The sequence below is a fragment of the Heptranchias perlo genome, chromosome 16, assembly GCF_035084215.1.
Source record: "Heptranchias perlo isolate sHepPer1 chromosome 16, sHepPer1.hap1, whole genome shotgun sequence".
NCBI classification, from domain to species: Eukaryota; Metazoa; Chordata; class Chondrichthyes; order Hexanchiformes; family Hexanchidae; genus Heptranchias; species Heptranchias perlo.
Window position 1 is genome coordinate 40538424 of NC_090340.1, and position 27061 is coordinate 40565484.

General features: G+C 39.5%; 1 protein-coding gene across 1 annotated transcript in view; it reads left to right on the forward strand.

The window, feature by feature from the left end:
• Positions 1-25442, forward strand: part of jph3b (junctophilin 3b) — a 116307-nt gene extending 90865 nt beyond the window's left edge. Inside the window, exons 4-5 of the mRNA XM_067997488.1 lie at positions 18475-19352; positions 25362-25442. Of these exons, the coding sequence (XP_067853589.1) occupies positions 18475-19352; positions 25362-25442 (959 nt within the window). The remainder of the gene's footprint in view (positions 1-18474; positions 19353-25361) is intronic.
• The last annotated feature ends 1619 nt before the right edge of the window (positions 25443-27061 follow it).

The following is a 27061-nucleotide window of genomic DNA, read 5'->3' on the forward strand; positions in this document are numbered from 1 at the left end:
ACTTTTTTATTAGCTGTGCTTTGATGCTCCTTTCAGCAGTGACTCAGGAATCCTCAGAGTGACAGTCACCCTAATGCTCTCTGCCATGTACTTTTGCCTCCAAAGCAACTAGGGCCACTTACCCAGGATGTTCCAATCCAGGCCTTTTTGGATTGCAAATTGTGTAGGGCACAACAGGCCACAACTGTGTGGACACACGAGCTGCAGAATATTGCACAGCCCCTCCGAACCTGTCAAGGCAGCAAATGCGCCACTTCAATTTCCCCAACAGTCTTCACCGATTGAAGCACGTGTCTTGTTGTAGCACTCCTCTGCAACTCAGTGGGGTCATTTTCCATGGGAGCAGGGAGTACGTCTTGTAAACTACAAGCCATCTGTTGACATGATTTTCTTCTTTGAAGAGTTCAGGGAGGGCCAAATTGTGCAGAACAAATGCATCAAGGCAACTCCCCACAAATCTTGCATTGATGTGCAGAATCGTTTGCATGTTGTCGCACACAATCTAGCCATTCAGAGTGCGGAACCTCTTTCAGTTGAGGAAGTTAACTTTAGGAACTCACAAGGCAATGGCTCTATCTCGATGCTGCCTTGCAGTGATGCCAAACTGGATAAATTCTCCAACTCTGCAGAAAAGAGCGTCAGTCACCTGACCAATGCCTGCCCGGACGGCACCCTGACTGATGTACATAGGTTCCCCTGTGATCCTGTGTCATGAGAGTTGAGTGCTGTCGCGACCTTCATAGCCATAGGCTGAGCTGTCCTGGCAGATAACTGTGCTGCAGGTGCTCATGCAGTAGATGACAGAGCTGCCCTATTGCCTCATTGGTGAAGTGCAGTCTTGCACCACACAACCCTTCACGAAGGTCTTCATGTGACCTGTGTTGCCTGTATAGTCTTTTTGGGGGAGTGAGGATAACATCTTGTGAAGTGCATTCTCCTTAAATCCTGCTTCACTTTACTTTCTTCTGTCCTCTCCTCCTCCATGATAATGGCATGTTGGGAATGCCATAGCTGCTCCTGAGAACCTCTCACAGTGAGGAAGGAGGGGTCAAAATTTTCCAGTGATCTCAGACTCTCCTAGGCAGTCATAAAGAAGTTCAAGGTTTTCATTGCTCAAAACAAAACAAAAAGCACTCCAGAAGTTGACCCCACCTGCAGTAATTACTATTCAAACTTTCAAGTGTCTTCAGGCTCAAAATACTCCTGACTCCTGCCAGTCTCAGCTGCACCTTATATTTCTCATTCTAACTTAATCCACTGCAGGGTTGAAAGCAGGAAATTAGGAGTTGCAATGCCGCTGGGCCTCATTTTAATATATTCATGGAGACTCGGCAGGGTGTATCACAGGAGTGGCTGAAATGCGTTTGGAAATTTAGGTGCTTCGTTTCCAGGGTGGAAAGTCACCAGAAAACAGCTTCCATCTCAATTTGATGCCCAGTCAAGTGAGTTTTTCTGATTGTAGGGTGCAAATGGCGTGGAAATTTTGATGCCAGTATTTTAACATCTGCGTGCAGCAGCACAAAAGTAGCCATTGAAACCATGCTGGTCTTTAATAATCAATATGAAGAAATCAATAAACTGTCATGGTGTACATTTGGTTAGAATAGATTTTAAATTTAAGTGATCCTAGACTAAAGATATGGTCTAATATTAAAATTTATAATTTAATAAAATCCATTTTTAATTTAATTCCTGCCCCTGGTTTATAGTCCCTTGTGCCATATACCATGCCCCAGCTGAAAGACAGACCAGATAACATACTACCAATTCTCTGCCAATGCTACTCTTGACCCAGTGACTAAGAGAAGCATGAATATTTCCAAGAGTAACTTAACAACAACAATTTGCATTTATATAGCGCCTTTAACGTAGTGAAATGTCCCAAGGCGCTTCACAGGAGCGTAATTGGACAAAGAAAATTGACACCAAGCCAAAGAAGGAGATATTAGGATAGGTGATCAGTCCCTCAATTCCTTTCCCAGCTCCTCCCCACCCCCACTGGCTCAAATCATTATTTTCCCAACAGCTCAGGTAAAAATAGAAATTTCCTGAATTAGGAACATCAGGAGCACAAAACTAAATCTTGTCCATCCACAATACAGCATGTTGAAGTGAACAAAATATTAATCTTTCAATACAATTTGATTTTATTGGTTGATGTGATAGGAAAATTCAAGAGGGCCAAGTGGCTTTTCTCAGCCCTGATTTTTTTATGTTCATATATTAAAGCTTGAAAATTATATTGTAGTCGGAATGGTTTTGTATATGGAAATAATAGAGCAGCGTTTAGCTTTGCTTTTTATTTGCGATGTCCAGTTTGGTTCTTGAGTTGTCCTATGTAAACTGATTCAAGCAGAAAGATTCAGCCACAGCTCAATCACCAGCAAGTATAGCACAGAGCAGACAACATTTAACACTCGGTTCACCGCAAAGATACCAAGGACTAAACAGGTTATAGTTTGACATATTATTAATAATTATTTTATTTCACCACTTCTACATAGTCAATATTAATACAATTGCCAATTTAACCACCAAAAACAGAGTAATTAAGTTTCTGAATCATAGTAATATTGCAGAAGCTGGGTTCAATCTAATATAATGTAACTCAGTTCCCAGGATTACAATCCATACTTGGTAAAGTTGCACCTTTTCAGTTTTATTGTAAAGTAACAGGTAGCACTTATGCTTCTCCTGTACAAGTCTATATCTTGGACGATATTAATACAAAAATATACAACATCTTTCATCCAGTAGCAGTTTAATTACTATGTTAAAACAGCTCCATCTTGCTGTACAGCACACTGATTCCAGCCTCTGGGGAACATCTTCTACAGGTTGCGTGTAGTCTTTTTTTCCAATTATTTCGCATCCTTATTTTCTTAACTTCTAGCTAACATCTGTCACATACTTGTACAGTTATAATATTCTTCTTGTGCTCTGAATTTACCTTAATGAGCTGTTGGGTTATATTGTTCCACATATCGCTGTAAACTGTCAAAACAACTATTGGACTTCCCATCTTAACTGCACAAACGCACCAGGGCAAATAACTTGCTCTCTACAAGATTCATGTCTGCATTAAATTGAAAATGAGCACTTTGTATGTTATGGATTATTTCTCCAAAACTTCAGTACTCCTGCTATTATTGACCAGTTAACCACACGCAACTTTATTTGATTGAATCTTTGCTCATCATTGTCCTTTCACAATTAAGAGATCTGACAATGCTTAAATGGTACTTTAACCTCTATAAGTCATAGTGCTATCGCTGGAAATTGTAGAGAATATTAACCATGTCGTGCTGGGTTTATTGCAGCTTTTTCCTCATGTACATGAATTAAACATTAGCATAATTTGATCTTATCAAAATGAACTTGTGAAATAATGTAACTGTGTTAGCTAGTGATAATCCTTGTTAGCTAGTGATAACTATGGTGATAAACAATTAAATAGAACAAACAAAATCTAAAAACTATTTCTTTCTCAGCTATTTGTTGTCCTCTTTTAAATTATAATACAAGTACATTAAAAGGGGAACCATCTTCAAGAAAAATGCCTAGCAAACATTTTTTCTTTGTCTTCAAACGCACAGTGCGAGGATATAAATTGTATTGTTGCATCACTGTGTGTAGTGCTATTGCAACAAAAATGACTCATGACTTTTCTGGTCCCTCTTCTTCCCCAACCAAATAAAAGTTTGTCAAAAAAATTTTCAAGCAGCCAATGGTCTTTTAATAGCAAAATGTTAAACTAACCTTCTGACTACAAAATAATATATTTTGACACAAAAAATAAACAAATACTAGAATTGCAAAGGAAAGCAAATCTTTAAGATTGTGTAACATCTTCCTTGGCAGAAAATTAACAATGGTTTTCTGCAGAAAACAATTTTCAAAACAAGTGTACAAATCGGCTCACATAACACAAACACACAAAGTCCTTAAATGCCTGACATTTCACTTTCTAACATGGAAGTAATGCAAGACTAACCTGCAAAGTTGTGGTTTATCCTCTGCTTCTGAACTCACGTTCTTCTTAGTCTAAATGCCAGAAACATTAGAAAAAATACATTTGTGACATTTTTAAAATAATAGATCAGCACTCAGACTAAAAGAATCTATTTTAGAAAAGGGTGCATAGAATTAAACATGTGCTGAAACTAAGCATTCCAATTACCTATCGCACCTATTTTCCAATTGATTACAATATTGTTACGACAGTATAAAATTCCATTAATGAGCTGATCTAACTAAATTAACTATTACATTGCACACATTCTTGTGCTTCTCTGCACAATTAAATGACTATAAAAGGCAAACTATACCATGGGAAATGAAAAAAGACAGAACAATTTTGACACAAATAGTGAAAAGGACATAATACTGAAACAAAGCATATTTCACTAATAACAGTGAAGTCACCCAAAACAATATTTCTCCAAAAATGGCCTTCTATTCCAAAAAGTGGCATGTCAGACTCCACCAAACCTTGTGTGTGTATTTGTTTGTTTGTGAAAAGATGCTCTTGAAGTTGCAGCATCATTTTTGCTAGCCTAAATGTATTGCTTTTAGAATAATTCTAAATAGTTCACAACACCTCTCTCCAAACCGAAGTTAGGTTCCTTTCAGCAACAATTGTTATTCAATATTAAGTATTGAAACAACTTTCTATGTACCATAAAACTCCCCAGGTCAAAAATTATCTTTAACTGCTTCATGAAGCAGAATTATTATTATTCATTTTCCTGAAGCTCACTGTAGTTCTATGTGGTCTGAAAAATTATTGCAACTACATTCTGAAAATTTTAACTAAGAACAGTAGGATTTTTGAAATTATGCTGTGGCCTACTAGTGTATGTGTTCATCTGAAGTCCCTCTCCACTATTTTAGTCGAGGTTTTAGAATAAATGGATTCATGTCTCTGGTGAACCTGTGGGGTGAGAGGAATCCCAGACACATTCATACAGAACTTTCCCACAATGTAATTTCAGGGCCAAGAACACTACAGAAATTATTTGCCTAACTTCAATATGAATAATAGCAAGTCCTGTAAAACAAAACATTTTTTGTGCTAGTCTTCTGAAGCTTCCTGAGATTTCTAAACAAAATGAGGCTGGTACATTGGCATCTGGTATGTTTTGTTCCATGCAATGGACTGAAGTCATTAGTTCTGCGCAGGTGGCTGTCTGGATACAAAATTGGCTAAGGGACAGACAGCAGAGAGTGAACGGTTGTTTTTCAGACTGGAGGGCAAATGTGCAGTGGTGTCCCCCAGGGGTCGGTGTTGGGACCACTGCTATTTTTGATATATATTAATGACCTTGGGTATACAGGGCATAATTTCAAAGTTTTCAGATGACGTGAAACTCAGAAATGTAGTAAACAGCGAGGAGGATAGTAACAGACTTCAGGAGGCCATGGACTGGTGAAATGGGCAGACACGTGGCAGACGAAATATAATGCAGAGAGGTGTGAAGTGATCCATTTTGGTAGGCAGAATGAGGAGAGGCAATATAAACTAAATGGTAACAATTTTAAAGGAGGTGCAGGAACAAAGAGACCTGGGAGTGTACATTCACAAGTCTTTGAAGGTGGCAGGGCAAGTTGAATAGACTGTTAAAAAGGCATATGGGATCCTTGGCTTTATAAATAGAGGCATAGAGTACAAATGCAAGGGAGTTATGCTAAACCTTTATAAGACACTGGTTAGGCCCCAGCTAGAGTATCGTGGCCAATTATGGGCACCACACTTTAGGTCAAGGCCTTACAAGGGTGCAGAGGAGATTTACTAGAATAGTACTAGGGACAAAAGACTTGAGTTAGGTGGAGAGACTAGAGAAACTGGGATTGTTCTCCTTGGAGCAGAGAAGGTTATGGGGAGATTTGATAGAAGTGTTCAAAATCATGAAGCATTTTGATAGAGTAAATAAGGAGTAACTGTTTCCAGTGGCAGAAGGGTCAGTAACCAGAGGACACAGATTTAAGGCAATTGGCAAAAGAACCAGAGGCGACTTGAGGGGAAAAAAAGTTACGCAGCGAGTTGTTAGGATCTGGAATGCACTGCCTGAAAGGGTGGTGGAAGCAGATTCAATAATAACTTTCAATTGGGAATTGGATAAATACTTGAAGGGGAAAAAATTGGAGGTCTGTGAGAAAAGAGCAGGGGAGTGGGACTAATTGCATGGCTCTTTCAATGAGCCGGCACAGGCATGATGGGCCAAACTGCCTCCTTCTGTGCTGTATCGTTCTATGATTCTATACTTCTAATTCCAGCTGAAGATAAAAGTAGCACAGAATTTTCACCTGATGAAAATTTTTAAAAAAAATCAAGTCCCTTATCAGCTTGGTTCGGATGGTCCACAGTCCCAGAAAGTTTAATTCTTTATTTATTATCATGTGCAGATTCTGGCCGTCTGTTGTTCAGAGTCAGTATGTGGATTAAATTGCTGAGTATATTGAAAAATTGAGAGTTGCTTGCGACCTGCCAATTATGAAATCCCAATCAGCAAGTTTCAGCCGGTTGGAATTCTGATCTGTGTGTTGGTTAAAATATATCAGTTTAGGGGCTGATTGCCTAATCACAGCAGAAAAAATGTAATAGATTTCCCATTATGAATACACCAACATTGTATTTATGAGTGCAATTACAATTCCTTTTGTGTAACTACCTGTAATTCATTGGGATGGTGATAATAATTCTTACATACAATTTGCACAGTGCAAATTGAATTCTAAGATAGAGGAGTAATCACTGTTTTTACCTAATTTTCATTTTTTTTGCAGCTGCAAGGTTGAGAATGGGACTAATTTAAGAAACAGACACAAACACTGATTAGTTCACCCTTTAATCTTCTAAACTCTAGAGAATTTGTGTAATCTCTCCTCGTAACTTAACCCTTTAAGTCCGGGTATCATTCTAGTAAACCTACGCTGCACTTCCTCCAAAGCCAGTATGTCCTTCCGAAGGTGCGGTGCCCAGAACTGCTCACAGTACTCCAGGTGCGGTCTAACCAGGGTTTTGTATAGCTGCAGCATAACTTCTGCTCCCTTGTACTCTAGTCCTCCAGATATAAAGGCCAGCATTCCATTAGCCTTATTGATTATTTTCTGCACCTGTTCATGACACTTCAATGATCTATGTACCTGTACCCCTAAGTCCCTTTGGACATCCACTGTTCTAACTTTTTACCATTTAGAAAGTACCTTGTTCTATCCTTTTTTGATCCAAAGTGGATGATCTCACTTTTGTCTACATTGAATTCCATTTGCCACTGTTTTGCCCATTCACCTAATCTATCAATATCGCTTTGTAATTTTATGTTTTCATCTACACTGCTTACAATGCCACATCCTATTACTTTTCACCTGTCCAGTGACCAACACAGATAAGGATGTATGTACCATAAATTCAGTGGGTTGATGAGCTTTTCTTCATGCATTGTTAAGAATTAACCATCAGCGATTATACTGAAGTCATGTCTTTTATGACAGTTAGATGTTCCAGTTTATCCATTTAAAAGCTCGAAATCCTAGCAGAGGCAAAACTTACAAATTAAGCATGGAGTAGAAAGATGTAGAATTGAGGCTGAAAATGGTTTCCAGAAGTCTTGAATGGCGTGACCTGCAAATGTTGAATGGCTTTTTCTCATTCTTTTGCCTTTTTAAGCTCTCATGTGGAAAATATGCTGCACACACATCATGAGGATGCCATGTAAACATTCAATATATTGTGGAGTTTGTGAACAATGTCTATCGTGGCTAAAGTTTAGAAATTGCTGATGGCGTGCTATTCAGAGGTTGATTGTGGATTATTGGAAGTTTCTGAGAATAGCAAAGCCTGCTAGTTTACTTGTGATTTTGCTGTTTTCTTTCTATGGGTTGAAATGTGGGCTTTATCTCCAATTTAGTGGGCCAGCTAATGAAAAGAAAGAAGCAATAATCCTCTTAATTAGCTGTGAACTGCAATTAGGAAGCACGTAGGCACCTGAAATAGATGGAAAGGCAAAGCCAGCTTCTACTCAGCATAATTGCTGTAGAATTGGGCATTACATGGTGAAGAAAGACAGTTTTATAGGCCAAGTTCAGCAAACACTACTGCAAGGAATCAGTGAGAGGTGGAAGACAATTTGTGGGACTGATGCCCTTCCTGGTGCACCAGACTTGGAAGGAGATAATTGAATGCAAGCAATGGTAGACAGTCACAATACTCCTGGACATGGCTGCCTCACATGCAGGGCACTTTCAATGCACAGCCCAAGGCTGTCCAGAGCAACCAGCAACCTAGCAGGTAGTCAGTTAAACCCTGCAACCAGCCAAAACACTTATTCCTTCCTCAAAGAAAGCACTTAGAACAAGTACTATGTCAAGTGTCGCACTTTCGAAACAAAATACAAGAACCAAGGGACATCATGGTACCAACTCAAGCTCCCACTATTCACACACTATGTACTAGAGAAAACACACGCATTGCACTTGATTTGAACATTGTTCTGATTATTTATTTGTCATTGGTTACAAAATAGCTGGATCCTGGCATAAGATGACAATAGATTGTATTGAAAATGGAGCATGAAAGTGCAGGGCAAGGTGGTTTGGGTACAGTAAATTGGCATATGTAGTTCGTTCCTTTAAGAAATGGCATAGCTGTGGCACTCCTTTGAAGCAACCGGAATTAGTGCCTGGTGCCTCAGACTTCTTTGCTACATTGCAGGCACTGCTAATTTCTTTGTGCCATTGTCACCCTCTTACTCTGCCATGGGTTTGCCATTCTGGTCATTGTGCATGCTGAGGCCTCCTTTGATGGTGATATTTTGGAGTAAACAATAGACAACAATTAAACTGGAAACTCTTGTGGGTGGGGGTGGGGTGGGGGGGTCAGTCCAACCATGTTAACCACTACTTCAAATAAACTAAATGGTACATTTTGATAATCTGCTTGTCGTATCAGCTTTGTATCAGCTACATCCTACTTCTGTCTCTGATTGGCGTATGAATACCATGAGCTATGGCTGCTTCACTGGAGCCATCCTTCCATTCTTCATTTCCCTTGCCTTAAAACGAAGGCACTGTGAGAGTGTCTCTGTCCGCATTGAGATTAGAATAATTTCTTTTAGGCCATTTAGGGCACAGTATAATGCACAGGAGTCTGAATGACAATGTGGATGCAATCAATGACCCCCTGGACTCTGGAAAAATCAACTGTTCTGTAGAATTGCACTACTCTCTTTAGTTGCTACTCTTGGTTAGTGGCATGTAATGAAGTCATTGGCCATGCTGAATAATGCGCCTTTGACCTGCATGATACAAATATGGACAGCAAAATGGCTGACACTGCATATGTCCCCAATGCAAAGAGCCTGACATGTAAAAAGTGAGGGTCACATCATTGTGTCGGCTACTGGCAATGCCATGCAGATGTTACGTATCTTATGGGGCAGATGGGACAGCTCTGTCAGTGCCAAGCTGCGAAACCTTGGCCTCATTAGGCATGTCTGTCGACATCAGGTATCTATGGTCTGTCCAGCAGACGGTCATACCATTAAATGAAATGTCCAGCTTTCTGACTGCAGTCTCTCCAGCAGTGTCTCTTTTATCGGAGAGACTCATGCATCACTTTTAGGCACCCAATATGCTGTTCTGCATTAATTTGAGCTTTGTGGCGCTCAAAGGAAAAATTGTTTCTACAGTAAAACGGGCTGTAAACGAGCACTGTATTGCACTTCCAGCTTTGCTGGCCATTGTCACTTTTTCTGTCAGTGTAAAGCTCAACACCAGAGCAATATCTAGGCTTATATTTATGTATATTTGCCAATTAGAATACAATGTTTCAAATTAAATTTGTGCACATATACTCCCAGGTCGCTCTGTTCCTGCATCCCCTTTAGAGTTGTTCCATTTAGTTTATATTGTCTCTGCTCATTCTTCCTGCCAAAATGTATCACTTTGCACTTCTCTGGGTTAAATATATTATGCATTCACTGCAGCTATAGTAAGTGCACACTTGGGCCAGCAAGTTGTAAAGGCATTAATTATAGTTGCCTTGAGAACTTGATACTTGGGCCGCATGGCGTCCTTCTGTGCTGTAACCATTCTATGATTCTATGATATGGCCCTAAGTATTGGTAATGACACTGCTGAAGGAAAAACTAGTTGTAGGTACTCTGAGGAAAAGCAGCCTGTCCTGGTAACCAGTATTATTGTATACTAGAATGTACAAGAGAAGAAAAGTGCAAAATGCTACCCTGAGAAAATGGCTGCATGGAATAAAAAGTTTCCATGAATAAAATGGCTGAATAAAGTAACATTGCAAATAGAAAACATCTTACAGTAACTTTACAAAATTTCCAGGATTTTCCTTTTGAATCACTCCTTCCATAGATTGTTGATTACAATAAATTAGGAAGAACAATAAAAAGAGCAAAAGATTTACAGAATGATTTAGATTTAGTTAAACTACACAACTGGGTAGACAAATGGTAGGTGAAATTCAACATTAATAAATGGAAACTAAAGCACATTGGCCGAGAAAATGTGCATTATTAACAAAATATGAATGGGATTGAATTGGTAGAGAAAGATTTAGAAAGGGGCTTGGAGTAACATTTGACTCAACACTTTCAATATCTGAACAATATGGCCAGGCAGTTAAAATGACAAATACAATGCTGGGATATATATCCAGTACAATAGAGAACTGCTATGATTAACAAAAAGGCAAAGCAGACTTTATGAACGTCCAGAGATTATGCTGGTTGGATATTTGGATTACATTCAATTCTGGTCGCTATGCGACAAAAACATATCGACACAGAAGTGGGTGACGGCAATCAATATTGAATATGATGTTGAAAAAGCAAAATTGGGATCAGTTTGGGTACAATGACTGATAAAAAATTAACTTTCAGAATCAAAATCAGAACAAGAATTCCACAATAGCTATATAATTATGAACAAGAATATAGAGCTGATATCATGATAAAGTGCTTAGAGGACAATATTGTGGAATACAGTTACCCATGACATTACAGTAGTGATTAATCAATATTTGTGGAGTTCAGCCTGAGGTGACAATGAATGTGAAAACCAATAACTCAGGAAGATTGTAGGCATGATTAAGTTATGATGGTTTCTCACGTGAAGAACCTCTGCAAATTACCGGCAATAAATGTGATATTGGGTATATTATTCTATGGATAATATTAGTCCAAGAGCCAAAAATGACTAAGTACATGCAATTGTAGCTCCTCTTACAGAAAAGGTCCTATTTCCATAGGCAAACTGGCATCAAAATGGTCCTTAAGCTTTGGTCTATCATGCACAAGTCTCAACACTCAAGACGAAGGCCGGAGGGTGCTACTTCTTTCAAGTTCTTGACTATAATGATCCTTAGAAATCTAAGGTGAAACAGTTCTTCGCTCCACTGAATAAAGTAGGAGTCATACAGTAAAAATCGTATCTAATGGACATTTTATATTTGGATTCAAAGTTGGTGCATCATTTTTAACTTCTGAATTTCAGTCCAATTTCATGCATTCGGACTCAACCAACAAGTCATCTCAGGTTAGTCAAACTAGTTTAAACACATCAGTTATAATTATAACAAATAATTACAAAATAAAAACAAACCCAACAAAACAATTATCAGTATAAAATAATTTCAATATTTTAATTGGGGGCACAATTTTTAATTTTCTGATGCTAAACTAAGGAATAGGGATATTGTGATTTACACTCACAGAAACATCGTGTTTAACTCCCATGAGCTTATCTCCATGAAAGATAATGTTTTGTGGATTTTTCTATCAACATTTGCAGTAAAAATGCATATCTTACACACACAATTAAGTAATGCAGCACTTCATGAAGATGATATTATCAATATGTAAACGCACAAAGAGAGGTAAGTAAGGTTGGTGAGCTGTAGGCGCAAATAGCCACGTGGGAATATGATGCAGTGGCAATAATGGAGACCTGGCTCATAAAAGGGAAGGACTGGGTGATGATTATTGCTGGATACAAGGTGTTCAGGAAAGATAGGGAAGAAAAAAAGAGGTGGGGGGGCGGTGGTGGCAGTATTGATTAAGGAGAATATTGCAGTGCTGGGGAGAGAGGATGTCCTTGAGGGGTCAAGGACAGAATCTATTTGGTCAGAGTTACGAAACAACAGAATCGCCGTTACACTACTGGCCACCAACTAAAGGGAAGGATATAAAGGAGCAAATTTGCAGGGAAATTACAGAGAGATGCAAGAACTATAGAGTAGTGATAATAGGCGATTTGAACTATCCTAATGTAGACTGTGATAGTAACAGTGTAAAGGGCAAAGAGGGGGAGGAATTTCTGAAGTGTATTCAGGAGAACTTTCTTGATCAGTATGTTTCCGGCCCAACGAGGAAGGAGGCATTGCTGGATCTGGTTCTGGGGAATGAAGTGGGTCAAGTGGAGCAAGTGTCAGTGGGGAACATTTAGGGAACGGTGATCATAGTAGCATAAGGTTTAGATTAGTTATGGAAAAGGACGTGGAGCAATCAGGAGTAAAAATATTTAATTGGAGGAAGACCAATTTCAGTAGGTTGAGAACTGATCTGGCCCGAGTAAATTGGAATCAAAGATTGGCAGGCAAAACTGTAACGAACAATGGGCGGCTTTTAAGAGGAGATGGTTTGGGTATAGTCTAGGTACAGTCCCACAAGGGGGAAAGGTAGGGCAACCAAAGCCAGAGCTCCCTGGACGACAAAGGAGATAAAGAGTAAGATGAAGCAGAAAAAGGAGGCATATGACAGATGTCAGGTTGATAATACAAGTGAGAACCAGGCTGAATATAGAAAATACTAGTTTAGAAGAATGAGAGGGGATCTCATTGAAACATATAAAATTCTGACAGGGCTAGACAGACTGGTTGCAGGGAGGATGTTTCCCCTGGCTGGGGGGGTCCAGAACAAGGGGGGGGTGGTCACAGTCTCAGGATACGGGGAAGGACATTTAGGACTGAGATGAGGAGAAGTTTCTTCACTCAGAGGGTGGTGAACCTGTGGAATTCTCTACCACAGAAGGCTGTGGAGGCCAAATCACTGAATATATTTAAGAAGGAGCCCGGTAGATTTCTAGACACAAAGGGTATGGGGAGAGAGCAGGAATATGGTATTGAGATAGAGGATCAGCCATGATTATATTGAATGGCGGAGCAGGCTCAAAGGGCCGAATGGCCTACTCCTGCTCCTATTTTCTATGTTTCTATACAGAGGAAAAGTGAAAAAGGAAATAAGAGGGGCAAAGACAGAGTATGAGAATAGACCGGCAGCTAACATAAAAAGGAATCCAAAAGTCTTCTGAAGGCATATAAATAGTAAACGGGTAGCAAAAGGAGGGGTGGGGCCAATTAGGAACCAAAAAGTAGATCTACATGTGGAGGCAGAGGACATGGCTGAGGTCCTAAATGAGTACTTTGCATTTGTCTTTACCAAGGAAGATGCTGCCGAAGTCACAGTAAAAAAGGAGGTAGTTGAGATACTGGATGGGCTAAAAATTGATAAAGTAGGTACTAGAAAGGCTAGCTACACTTAAATTGGATAAGTCACCCGGTCCGGATGGGATGCATCCTAGGTTACTGAGGGAAGTAATTGTTGAGGTGCTGGCCACAATCTTCCAATCCTTCTGAGATCTGGTGCCACAGGACTGGAGAATTGCAAATGCTATACCCTTGTTCAAAAAAGGGTGTTGGGATAAACCCAGCAACTACAGGCCAGTCAGTTTAACCTCAGTATTGGAGAAGCTTTTAGAAACGATAATCCGGGACAGAATTAAGAGTCACTTGGACAAGTGTGGATTAATAAAGGAAAGCCCGCATGGATTTGTTAAAGGCAAATCGTGTTTAACTAGCTTGATTGAGTTTTTCGATGAGGTAATAGAGAGGGTTGATGAGAGCAATGTGGTTGATGTGTATATGGACTTTCAAAAGGCGTTTAATAAAGTGCCACATAATAGGCTAGTCAGCAAAATTGAAGCCCATGGAATAAAAGGGGCAGTGGCAGCATGGATACAAAAATGGCTAAGTGACAGGGACAGAGAACAGTTGTTTTTCAGACCGGAGGAAGGTATACAGTGGTGTTCCCCAGGGGTCGGTACTCGGACCACTTTTTTTTACTATATATTAATGACCTGGACTTAGGTGTATAGGGCACAATTTCAAAATTTGCAGATGACACAAAACTTGGAAGTGTAGCCAACAGTGAGGAGGATAGTAATAGACTTCAAAAGGACATGGGCAGACTGGTGGAATGGGCAGACACATGGCAGTTGAAATTTAACAGAGAGAAGTGCGAAGTGATATTCTTCCTGCCAAAATGTGAGAGGCAATATAAACTAAATGGTACAATTCTAAGGGGGATGCAGGAACGGAGGGACCTGGGGGCACATGTGCACAAATCTTTGAAGGTGAGAGGACAGTTTGAGAAGCCGGTTAAAAAAGCATACGGGATCCTGGGCTTTATACAAAAGCATAGAGTACATAATCAAGGAAGTTATTTTGAACCTTTATAAAACACTGGTTCGGCCACAACTGGAGTATTGTGTCCAATTCTGGGCACCACATTTTAGGAAGGATGTGAAGGCCTTAGAGAGGGTGCAGAAAAGATTTACTAGAATGGTTCCAGAGATGAGGGACTTCAGTTACACGGATAGACTGGAGAAGCTGGAGTTGTTCTCCTTAGAGCAGAGAAGGTTGAGAGGAGATTTGATGGATCTGTTCAAAATCATGAAGGGTTTAGATAAAATAAATAAAGAGAAACTGTTCCCAATGGCAAAGGGTTGAGAACCAGAGGACACAAATTTAAGGTGGTTAGCAAAAGAACCAAAGGTGACATGAGGAAAAACATTTTTATGCAGTTATGATCTGGAATGCGCTGCCTGAAAGGGTGGTGGAAGCAGATTCAATCATGGCTTTCAAAAAGGAATAGGATAAGTACTTGAAGGTAAAAAATTTGCAGGCCTACAGGGAAAGAGCAGGGAAATGGGACTAACTGGATTGCTCTTACAAAGAGCTGGCATGGGCTCAATGGGCCGAATGGCCTCCTTTTGTGCTGTAACCATTCCTTGAATATCTAAAATGATTTGAAATAGCCATTTCATATCTTTCACAATTTTCTTGAAAGGAAGTATTAAAAAGAACATTCTGCTGTAAATAGATGGCTGACATTTTAATTCATACTGATTCAACAGCTGGGGGAGGTAGAGTAATGTAATCCTGATAAGAAAACCATGGGAACATTTTATCAAATCAATTACAACCCACTGCCTGGTCACTGGAATTAATACTGCAGTACAGTGCAAAAGCCATTTCTTATTTGACCTTCAATCCATAGCTATATTTTTTCCTCTCAGTTTTCACATTCATCACTTCTCCCATCTTGCATATATGGGAACTAGTATCTAAGGTTAAATGTGCTGAGAAAGCAGGAGACAAGATCAGGGCAGGAGGGCAGCAGTGGATTCAGATAACAGGTTGTATGTCAGTAAATGGGATGAAATGCTGGCTGATCCCAGAACTCAAACTCATAGCATACAAGTGGAAAACTGAACCAAAAATGTCTATTTTATTCAAATTATTCAGAAGGAAGGAGGAACTTTCATTTTGAAAGCACCTTTTAAGTCCTCAGAATATCCCAAATTACTTCACAGCCAATTAATTGCTTTTGAAATGCAATCACTGTTGTTGTAATAGGCAGACACAGCAGCCAATTTGTGTACAGCAAGATCCCACAAATAGTGAAAGAAATAAAAAAACAGTTCATCTGTTTTGGTGATATTGGTTGAAGGATAAATGTTGGTCAGGACACCAGGAGAACTCCTCTGCTCTCCTTTGATTAGTGCAATTGGATTTTTTACATCCATCTGAATAGGCAGACATGACCTCGGTTAAATATTTCATCCAAAGGACAGCACCTCCAAAATTGCAGCACTCCCTCAGTACCACCCTGAAGTGTCAGCCTAAATTCAATGGTTAGATACTGGAGTGGGACTTGGAACCACAACCGTCTGATGTAGAGGTGAGAATGCTACCATTAAGTGTAAACTGTGTGTATCTTTACATTTTATGAAATAAACGTATATTTTGAAATTTAAAAAAGAAAATCGCACACATGGACTCACCTGCGGCTGGAAGACCATCAACTCGGTGAAGGAGGCCCTTTGGTCCACCGGAAACCTGCTGGTCTTCGAGTTGAAGGAGCTGTCCATGACCGAGTGTTGCCGACTGGTACACTCCAAGGTCCAGGAGTACGTGCTACAGGACGCACTGAAGCGAGGTGCGACCCACTCAAAGGCTCAATGGGGAAAGGCCACCGTTAAGGCCGCCCCACCTTGTATTGTACACCATGAATCACAAGAAATACTGTGTTTAAATTGTAATATTGAAATTGCTTGTGTACGACCTGTAATGTATTGGTTTGAATTGTACTGATTTGAAATTGAGATATATACATTGAACTGTGTGTATCTTTAAATACTATGAAATAAAAGTATATTTTGAAATAAAAAAAACATTAAGCCAAACTGACACTTAATAATAGTTGCTGGAGGGATTGCTGTGCAAATGGAGAGTGTAGGGATTCGTTCATGCCAGCATTCTAACAACTGTTAAAAGCTTTGTATAAATCATTAACGTTTTACCCTCCAATCCCATCCTAATTTTAATTATTAACCATAAATCTGGCACACATCAACGATTTTTCCCCAGGTCCAATATTTACATAACAAGGTTGACACAGCGGCCAAGAAGCTGGTCTTGCGCCAAAAATCAGCGCAAAGTGGGTGACACACCTGCAATGCGCACCCAAAGATGAAGCTTGAGGCTCACTGGAAATTGGGCCCTAGCCCTTATCTACATAATACCCGCAAGCTGCATCGGGACACCCGATGGCCCTGGAAAATTCGGCCGACTCCAACACAGAACCAGCCAGCAACTAAGTCCTGGGGGGGAGAGGTGGGGAGGCGGGGAGGCAAACGGAAGGGAGCAATGGTGGGGGGCGGGAAGGAGGGAGCGAGGAGGGAGGGGGCGAGCGAGCGAGGAGGGAGGGGGCGAGCGAGCGAGGAGGGAGGGGGCGAGCGAGCGAGGAGGGAGGGAGCGAACAGGGAGGGAGGGAGGGAGCAAACAGAAGGAGGGAGCGGGCAAGGAGGGAGGGAGGGAGCGGGCAAGGAGGGAGGGAGGGAGCGGGCAAGGAGGGAGGGAGCGGGCAAGGAGGGAGGGAGGGAGCGGGCAAGGAGGGAGGGAGGGAGCGAACAGGGAGGAAGGGAGGGAGCGAACAGGGAGGAAGGGAGCGAGCAAGGAGGGAAGGAGGGAGCGAGCAAGGAGGGAAGGAGGGAGTGGGCAAGGAGGGAGAGAGGGAGGGAGCGGGCAAGGAGGGAGGGAGGAAGTGAGCAAGGAGGGAGGGAGCGAGCAGGCAGGCGGACTGGAGGGAGAGAACAGGCTGAGGTGCGGGGGTAGACAGTGGGCCCCAATATTGAGGTGTAGTCAGGAGGAGCACTCCATATTAAGGTAAGTTTAAAAAAAATACTTGCCTATTCTTCGGTGGCCAACAACAATCCCTGGTTAGGTCATTGTAGACCTGGAAGAATTGAGCGGAGTACGTTCGGCGCATGCTCTGCCCAGTTTTTGCCTAATTTGGCAATGGGGTCTTAGAGCAGTCGTTAGGCCCCTGATTAGCATATTAAAAGGGGCCAAACATCTGTTTAGGCAGGCACTCAGAAGTCACCGCCTGCCAATTTAAGAGGTTAGACAGAAAAGCCCACATGCAGTACATCAGGCAGATGGCCCGCTGCAGAGTATTCCTGCCCCTGCTGCACACCTCATGGAAAATCTACCCTATATTCTGATTTGCCCTGGAGAAATGTCTTTGCAATATTCATGATTTTTCACTACAGGAGGGCAATGCCTCTACTGCATGTTGCAGAAAATCTATGTGCATTATGTGATCAAAGAAAAAGTTCGAGATGGTCATCAAAATTCCAAGTATCTTTGTAAACTGTAGAAAAGTGCATTACTAGGGAAAGAGGTAATAAAGTAAATAGTTTATATGTGTTTTGAAGTGGTGAGGGAGCTGTTAACAATGCGTAATACGTTAGAGATTGTAGTATATCAGTGAGTGTTATAGTGAGGGGCTAATGTAATTCTAAAATACTGCCCTTTGTTTGAAATACAGAGTGGTAATTTCCAACCAAGACTAATAGTTATAAGAAGGTAATCGTGTGTCTCTCATGACTATTTATTCAGCTTAATTAGATGATAAGATGTGTTAAGAGGTACCACAAGACAGTTCAGGGCTGTTAAAGATTATCCATTCATAATCAGCCCAGTAAGGAACAGTGTATCATTTAAATAAATAAATAAATATTCAATGATTTAGTTGTTACCAAGGAGGGGTAGGAGTGTACGTACGATTTATTGAAAGTTTAATGCTGTAATTGTTTTCCCATCAGGAATTGAGTATCAAAGGCCAAAACACCAGAACTCAACTGAGAATGAAATAGACAGAATTTCATCAGAAAGTCCACCTCAGGAAGAGAGTCCAGAGCTTTACAGGAAGGGAACAACACCCCCGGATCTTACTCCAGAGCATAGCCCTGTGCCAAGCCGATCATCCACCTCACCATCCACCTCACCGCCAAAGTACAGAAAAAAGAATTCAAGGTTTGTGAGACAGGCCAACACAGAACGTGACAAAGGGCAAGATATTCAGGTGTTGCTGGAAGGAGGAAGGGGTGAATACCTAAGACCGACTAACTGGAATGATAAGCAGCGATCAGGCAATCGCAGGGGAGGAAGCAGCCGTTCAAATACACCATCGATAGCTGAGGAGATCAGGGGAAGAGGTAATGAATGCAAATACAACCACAGACCCACAGACAGAAAAGGGACCGAGTCACCGACTTTTTCATGGACATCCTATCGGTTGCATAATCATGATTCAGGTAACCAGCTGCATGACCAGGACGAAGAAAAACTTAGTAACTATGAAATGGAGATGAAGCCCCTACAACGCATGGATTCCTATGTGCAAGATACATTTTCAGAAAAACACTACAGTAACCTCAGCTCCAAGAATATGATGGAAGATTACCACCCAGACTTTCTCAGCTATGGAGTTCAGAGGCTAAAGCCCACATCACAAAATAAAGAGAACTTCAGACCTATGTCTCCCTCTGAGCCCAATGTACAGAGGCTGGAGAACCTGAGAATGAATGTAAAGTTGGAGCCTAAACCATCAAGGCATGACATTAGTACATCACCAAATTCAAAGACAGTAACTATACCACAGTCTGAAGAGCAAGTGATGGTTCAATGTAAATCTAATTCAGTAAGTAATTTGCAAAACTTAACATTGCAAATAGAAACAATAGAAAACTATTTTCATCTTTGATTAAATCAAACTCAAGTTTGGGAAAAGGAGTAAAATTGTGATTGCTTGAGATTAATGACATATCTGAATTCATACTGAAGTTTCCTATTTGGGTACAAGTGCAACTCCTGTATGTATCAGTAACAAGCAGCAGGGTCTCATAGAATGTAACTGTAGCTCTGACCATCAAGGTCTAATTCCTATTGCGTGCATCAGTCTCACAGTTCTATTCTATTCCCAACGCTGCCATCCTTCACTTTGATAAGTACAAAAATTCACTAAAAATATAAAGTTAAAATGATGTAAATGTTATTTACAGTTCAAGCTGTAAATTTTGTTTACAGTTCATAACTATCAAAGTAAAACATCAAAACAATTTGACAATCATTTTCTGATTCCAGTTGCCTGATTTTATGAAAAATAATATTCTACAAGTCAGTTTAATGTAATAGAAGCAACAACAGTCTAACCAACCTTCAGATTTAAATTGCTATGTCCACTGAGATTTTTGGGCTGGAATTTCAAGTTGGCGGACAGTGTGATGTGACTGTCAGCAGCAAGCTGTAATCATGGCCAGAAAAGGGAATACCCCACATCAAATGGGAGGGAGGGGTTTCCTGCTCAAGTGTTAAGCTGATTCCAGAAATGTGGAGAATTTGGCACAGCTTGCCCCTTTCTGTCCACATAGTAGTAATCTTTTACTACCAGTATGGCTGCCAGTGGGAAAATGATTTTGCTTTGCATACTTCAGGCAAAATCATTATAAAATTAGATAACAAATCTGCCATCTGCAAAAAAAATGAGTCCTGATCTTTTTAAAAGTACTATACCTTTGAATTACCTGACACAAAATACACAACAAAATTGCTGTAAAATGGTAAACTGAATAAATTTAAGGGGATACATCCAATTAGCATTATAGTTATAAGTATTGCATTTTATTAATTTAATATCAATCACTGAAATCAAAACGGTAAAGGCAATACCGTTTGCTTATAAAAGGTCACATATATCCTACAAATCGATAGTAATAGTGTGGTATGATTTTTAATTCACATATGAGAATTGACAAGGACAGATAGACTCAATAGTAAGCTATTAAATAAATAATTTATCCCATGGGAAAACCCAGGAACAGGAGTAGGCCATTCAGCCACTTGAGCCTGTTCTGCCATTCAGTTAGATCGTGGCTGACCTGTACCTCAACTCCATTTACCCAACTTTGCTCCATATCCCTTGATACCCTTACCCCAAAAAAATCTATCGATCTATCAAATAACCCAGAAGATGTAATCAAATAACCAGTGTAGATCCTGCAGTCCAGTAGGGTATACGTTCCATATTAAATGGATTAGCAGTTAGTAGGCTAGTTGTATCATACATGATACATAAAAAACAAAAAAATTATATTTAATTACTGTATCAATTTAATTTAAAAGCAGAAGGTGTATTAAAACCTCTCATGTCTTTATTTGAAAGTTACTTTCACCTGCTTCAGAAAATCTGATTCTGCCTTCTTCAAAATCCCATCAGTGGAGTTTTAAGTTTGTGTTGAATTAACCCCAACAAATGCATATTTAAATAATCTGACAAGCTGCTAGTTTAAGTTTCTAACTCTACAAGAAAGACTGCTTGTAACAGGGCCAGGGCAGAGACAAACCATCACCTTTTGGGATTGTCATATATCCCACATATTTCATTATGTTTACAGCAGCAAGATTATGCTTCACTACAGTAAAGAAGTATATCTTCTTGCTGCTAGAGATTTATAGTAGATTGCATGACCACAGGATTTGATTCAGGTAAGCAGGCAGATAAAACAGTGGTTAAGGCTGGAGGGATTGAAAAGCTGGTTATAGCTTCAATGGAAATAAAGATTGGGAGAGATGTAAAACGGGCTGCCGATTCTCTATCACTCGATTCACACTACCGCCATCAAAATTATTCCCTTTGTACCTAACAAATCCAGTATGTGCATGATATTTATTATCAATGTGATAAGAAGGTTTGACTAGTACAGTTGGGGATGATCACCTGAAGTTCACATGCAGATGAAGCTTGAATGGTTCACCAGCTGAAAATTCTATTTGTATGAGAGTGTACAGCAGGGAGGGGGAAGTATGGAAGATAGTAAATGCAACCAGTGACATTAGATGATTAAATACAGTTCTTATATTGTACGACTACTGTTATAGTATAGAGATGAGACAAACTAAGTGAGGCTGATGTGAAATATGATACGACTTTTGCAGAGAAAATAGTTTTTAAAAAAATCTTTGATAAGATGTTAATCAATAATAGGCCAGTCAGTTTAACCTCAGTGGTGGGGAAACTTTTGGAAACAATAATCCGGGATAGAATTAACAGTCACTTGGACAAGTGTGGATTGATTAGGGAAAGCCAGCACGGATTTGTTAAAGGCAAATCGTGTTTAACTAACCTGATGGAGTTTTTTGATGAGGTAACAGAGAGGGTAGATGAGGGCAATGCAGTTGATGTGGTGTATATGGACTTCCAAAAGGCGTTTGATAAAGTGCCGGATGGTAGGCTTATCATCAAGATTGGGGCCCATGGAATAAAGTGGGTACTAGCAACATGGATACAGAATTGGCTAAGGGACAGGAAACAGAGAGTAGTGGTAAACGGTTGTTTTTCGGACTGGAGGGAGGTGTACAGTGGTGTTCCCCAGGGGTCAGTACTGGGACCACTGCTTTTCTTGATATATATTAATGACTTGGACTTGGGAGATGACACAAAACTTGGAAGGGTAGTGAACAGTGAGGAAGATGGAGTTAGACTTCAATAGGATATAGACAGGCTGGTGGCATGGGCGGACACATGGCAGATGAAATTTAACGCAGGAAAATGCGAAGTGATATATTTTGGTAGGAAGAACGAGGATAGGCAATATAAACTAGAGGGCACAACTCTAAAAGGGGTACAGGAACAGAGAGATCTGGGGGTGTATGTGCACAAATTGTTGAAGGTGGTAGGGCAGGTTGAGAAAGTGGTTAAAAAAGCGTACGGGATCCTGGGCTTTATAAATAGAGGCATAGAGTATAAAAGTACGGAAGTCATGATGAACCTTTATAAACACTGGTTTGGCCACAACTGGAGTATTGTGTCCAGTTCTGGGCACCACATTTCAGGAAAGATGTGAAGGCCTTAGAAAGGGTGCAGAAGAGATTTACTGGAACGATTCCAGGGATGAGGGACTTTAGTTACGTGGATACACATTTGGAGAAGCTGGGGTTGTTCTCCTTGGAATAGAGACGGTTGCGAGGGGATTTGATAAAGGTATTCAAAATCATGAAAGGTCTAGACAGAGTGGATAGAGAGAAACTGTTCCCATTGGCGGAAGGGTCAAGGACCAGAGGACATAGATTTAAGGTGATTGGCAAAAGAACCAAAGATGACATGAAGGAAAACTTTTTTACACATCGAGTGGATAGGATCCAGAATGTACTGCCCCGGGAGTGGTAGAGTCAGATTCAATCATGGCTTTCAAAGCGGAACTAGATAAGTACTTGAAAGGAAAGAAAAGAAATTGCAGGGCTACAGGGAAAGGGCAGGGGAGTGGAACGAGCTGGATTGCTCTTGCATAGAGCTGGCCCGGACTTGATGGGCTGAATGGCCTCCTTCCGTGCTGTAACCTTTCTATGATTCTATTTCTAGAAATTGGCTTTGTCCTCTATTAATGCCTACATCACTTTATTTATATTAATATCTCTAAGAAAATCAGCATAAGGCGCCATTAAAAATCTTTTCTGATTTATGTCTAATGAATAATGTGTAAATTCATACTTTTATTCTCATCAGCATGTTACTGTGCCTGTTTCTCCAATCTTTCATTAGTTAATTTTAAGAAGTACAACAGCTACTTCAGTGCCTAAGATATGCTGAGCCATTAAATACTGCCATCTCATTAGCTTTCTCAGTAGTTACCTAGCAACAACTTAAACCTGCGTTAAAAGCTCTATGTGTTTAAGTAGAAGTATCTGAAAGGAACTGAATTACCTGCAGCTGAATAAGATTACCTGGTATAGAAGTAATCAACAAAACTGAAGTACATTTTTTTCGTCAGAAAATTGGATGTTGTGGCTTTCAAGAGTATAATTTGTCTAAACAGACAAAGACAACATCCTTTTCATTTGTACAGTCAAAGGCTGACTGAAATGGACTGATTAATCCAGGTTCAGGTTCAATACTTTGCATTGGCTGATTAATCTAAGCTTCTGTAGGATATAATAAATTATCTTTGGATTGTCTCAGACTGCCTGTATAAGGCAAGTAGCTTTTAACCTCTTTAAAACTGTGGTACATTATAATATAATATAATTTCCTTATCCTCACTAGGAATCAATTTCCAGTGTAGAAAGCAAAGACTGAATAAGAGGGGAACTCACAGTTTGTCAGATATATCTTCATATCCCACACTGGGCAAAGGATGGGAACAAAAGTATTTGCGGTCATACAGATTGTAATATGAAGTTTGCCTCGCTCAACAAAAACTGCACTAAAGTATTGAAACAGTAATACATTTTTCAGCCACTCTAAAAGATAAGGATATGAAATAAATATTTGCTACAATTGTTGATTACTCACTCAGATTAATATTGATAATCTCCTGCAGTGTCATGTAAATAATGTGGTGAAGTAACTAAAAAATTATTTCCCTCCTATTTTTGTTAAATTATTTTTCTTTTACTGTTTTAGATTCCTCCTGTCCTATTAACCATTCCCAAACTGCAAGGTTTGACATGTGATTTGTTCCCAGACCTCCACATGTACTATTCTTGAACAAGCCACTAAAAGGTGAACAAAGGTGGCACAGACACATTTTTCCCGATTTTCTTTTCCTAAGGAGAGGTTCTTAGTCTGCTGCTTTAGGAATCACAGGGGAGAACCCATATCTTACTACTCTGGTGCACCCTGGTATCACAAATAATTTTAATGGGAAACAGCTTCAAAATGTTTACTAATGATCTACTTCCAAAACATGCATATGGGGTACATCATCGGTACACAGCATAATTTGTGTTTGAATGGTGCAAAGGACCAATAGTGCAAACAGTAGTTACCTTTGGAGCTGCGGAATAACTCCTTGGGAACTAAAGAGCCTGATATCATACAAAGGTGCGGCGAGGGGTGGCTGATTATTTGAGAGTGTTCCCATTCAAATCTCAGTAACTTTAAAAATTGTTCACTATTGCAAACTAGAGCAACAAATTACAAATGCAAATTTTTCAACAATGATCTGTGCTCCAAATCTAGATTCTGGGTTGTTTTAGGTTTCACCATGTTATTGGGCCACCATCTTTGGATAAGCGTTTGAGAAACTCTTATAATTTTTCTTTATGAAACCCGACACAGGGACTCAAATCCCTGTATCATTGTGCACATGCCTATGACATTGTGACAAACTTCTTCTGCCTTTTCACTCTCCAAAACCAAATAAGGTTTCCAAGATACTGGGGTAAGGAGTGTGAAATTTCTCTTAATAAAACACAGGTGAAAGTCAAATTTCCTCTGCAATTAATGTCCCATGAACAGGATCATAGATACAGGAGACTTTGAAACTTTACATTTCATTAATGGATAGTCAATTATGGAGAAAAAAAGGCATCCACCTATTTTTCATTAAGAGCAATTGCATCTCTCTGTTTTCTGATTTTTTTTCATTTGAATATTTTTGTTTAAACAGTGACTGTTGCTCGCAGAAAGTCGAGAACAAATGTATATATGCAGGTTAATTCTAATTCTTTGGAAGTGTTTGCTTAATAAAGAGATAACATTGATGAGTACCAATAATTAAGGGATTTCTGCAATTTTGAGCAGTGAAAAGTTTGGTTGAATTTGCTTCTTAAAAGAGGAGAAAAAAATTGCGTCAGACATATTTATTTGTGATATTATCTGTGGTATATCTAAGTTTCCACGTCTCACATGTTTGTTTCTTTTCTCTTTTAGGGCTCCAATCCCATTCTGGTTGCTATGGTGATTTTGCTAAACATCGGTGTCGCCATTTTGTTTATTCACTTTTTTATTTGAATGCCTATTTGTCAACTTAAATAAGAGAAAACATGAAACTGTGTAAAAGAAAACTGATGTACTTCAATCTGAAAAAGTCAGCTTTTACTGAGAACATGGTCAAGTTCTTCACATTTTGCCTTTCCTAGATACCAATACTGGATTTTAGTCAAAATTAATGGCATAAATAAAATAGATTGCTCTGTGGCATGACAGAATGGTGAAATATGCTTCCCCATTACTTCAACAATTTAACATGCATTGTTTGAAGAGAAGAGCTGGAGACAAACTAGGAGGAAGGTAACATTACCTTAGTTCTGACATCAAGAAACTTAAGACAATGAAATGGCCATTTGGTTATCAATGAGGATTTATTCTGAATGTACTCAAGATACTGTAGTTTACAGTATTGTTTTTGTTGGTCTACTCAAGTTAATTTTCAAAACTATCATAATATTTATTGTTGTGGAATCATTCATAGTATTTTGATTAAAATGAGCTGAATAAGATGACAATTATACCATAGAAATCAACTCATTAGGTTCACTTACAAGCCTATACAATTACTTCATAACTTTTTAATCAGTTTTTTTTTAAAGATATTTTTCTGAAGACTGCAGTAGTTTAAAAAGTGATAGAGGCTATTTTAACCTTTTGAGTAATATATATGCATAAAACAAAAATCAGAACCTGCAAACAACTGTTTAGTTCTTTCAGAGAATGTGAATTAAGAAATGTTCCTGGCTCCAAATGGACCATTTCTGTAATTCTATTTTGTAATATTCAATATTTGAAATTTTAATGAAAATAATTTTCCAGGCATGAAAATGTGTACATCTTGAAAGTCACAAAAAGAATTCAGCACTTAAAGAGTTAATTCTGAGAGTCCAAGAATTTGTGGCTTTTGCATCTGATTTTTAACAAATATATTTTGTCAATTGTTTTTCATAATTCTTCGATACACTACAATGTAGGACTGCTTCCAAAGCTGTAACTGACATGAAATGTTGAAATGGTTGTGAATTATTTTTTTAACAGTTGTAAATATAAAGCAGGCTATGGAATTAAGACGATCTGACTGCTTAGGGGGCAGGGATTTGATAGTTAGGAAATTTAGCCTTGGTAGTCCAACAAAAAACGGAATTGTTATTAATATGTGTTACTTTAATCAGATATCAATCACGTTGAAATTGAGCTTTCCCTAATTTTAATAAATAATTTTTCCCCCAGTTAGGTGTCAACCATTGACTGATCTGATCAGTCCACATGAGGCATTTTTAAATCATTATAATTATACAGGTATTATCTGGATCCCTCTTAGTAATTCAAGAGAAGAAGTGATTATTGCAATTAATTGTTCACAGAACAATGGTCGCTTAAGGTTGTCAATAATGAGTTTGTAACCAGGCATCAGAGATAATAGAACTACGTTTTCAAGAGAAATGCACCCGCCTCCGCACCCCCCCCCCCCCCGGCCCCCTTGAATAGACTGTCCAGCTCCAACAATTTTAACATCTGACACCATTTCACAAACTACACAAATAAATCAGCAACGTTCATAATTGACTGCAATAAATACGCCAGCTGGGAACATGACCAATAAAAAAGCAGTCATAACAAGGCAGAAAGAAGAAAGAACT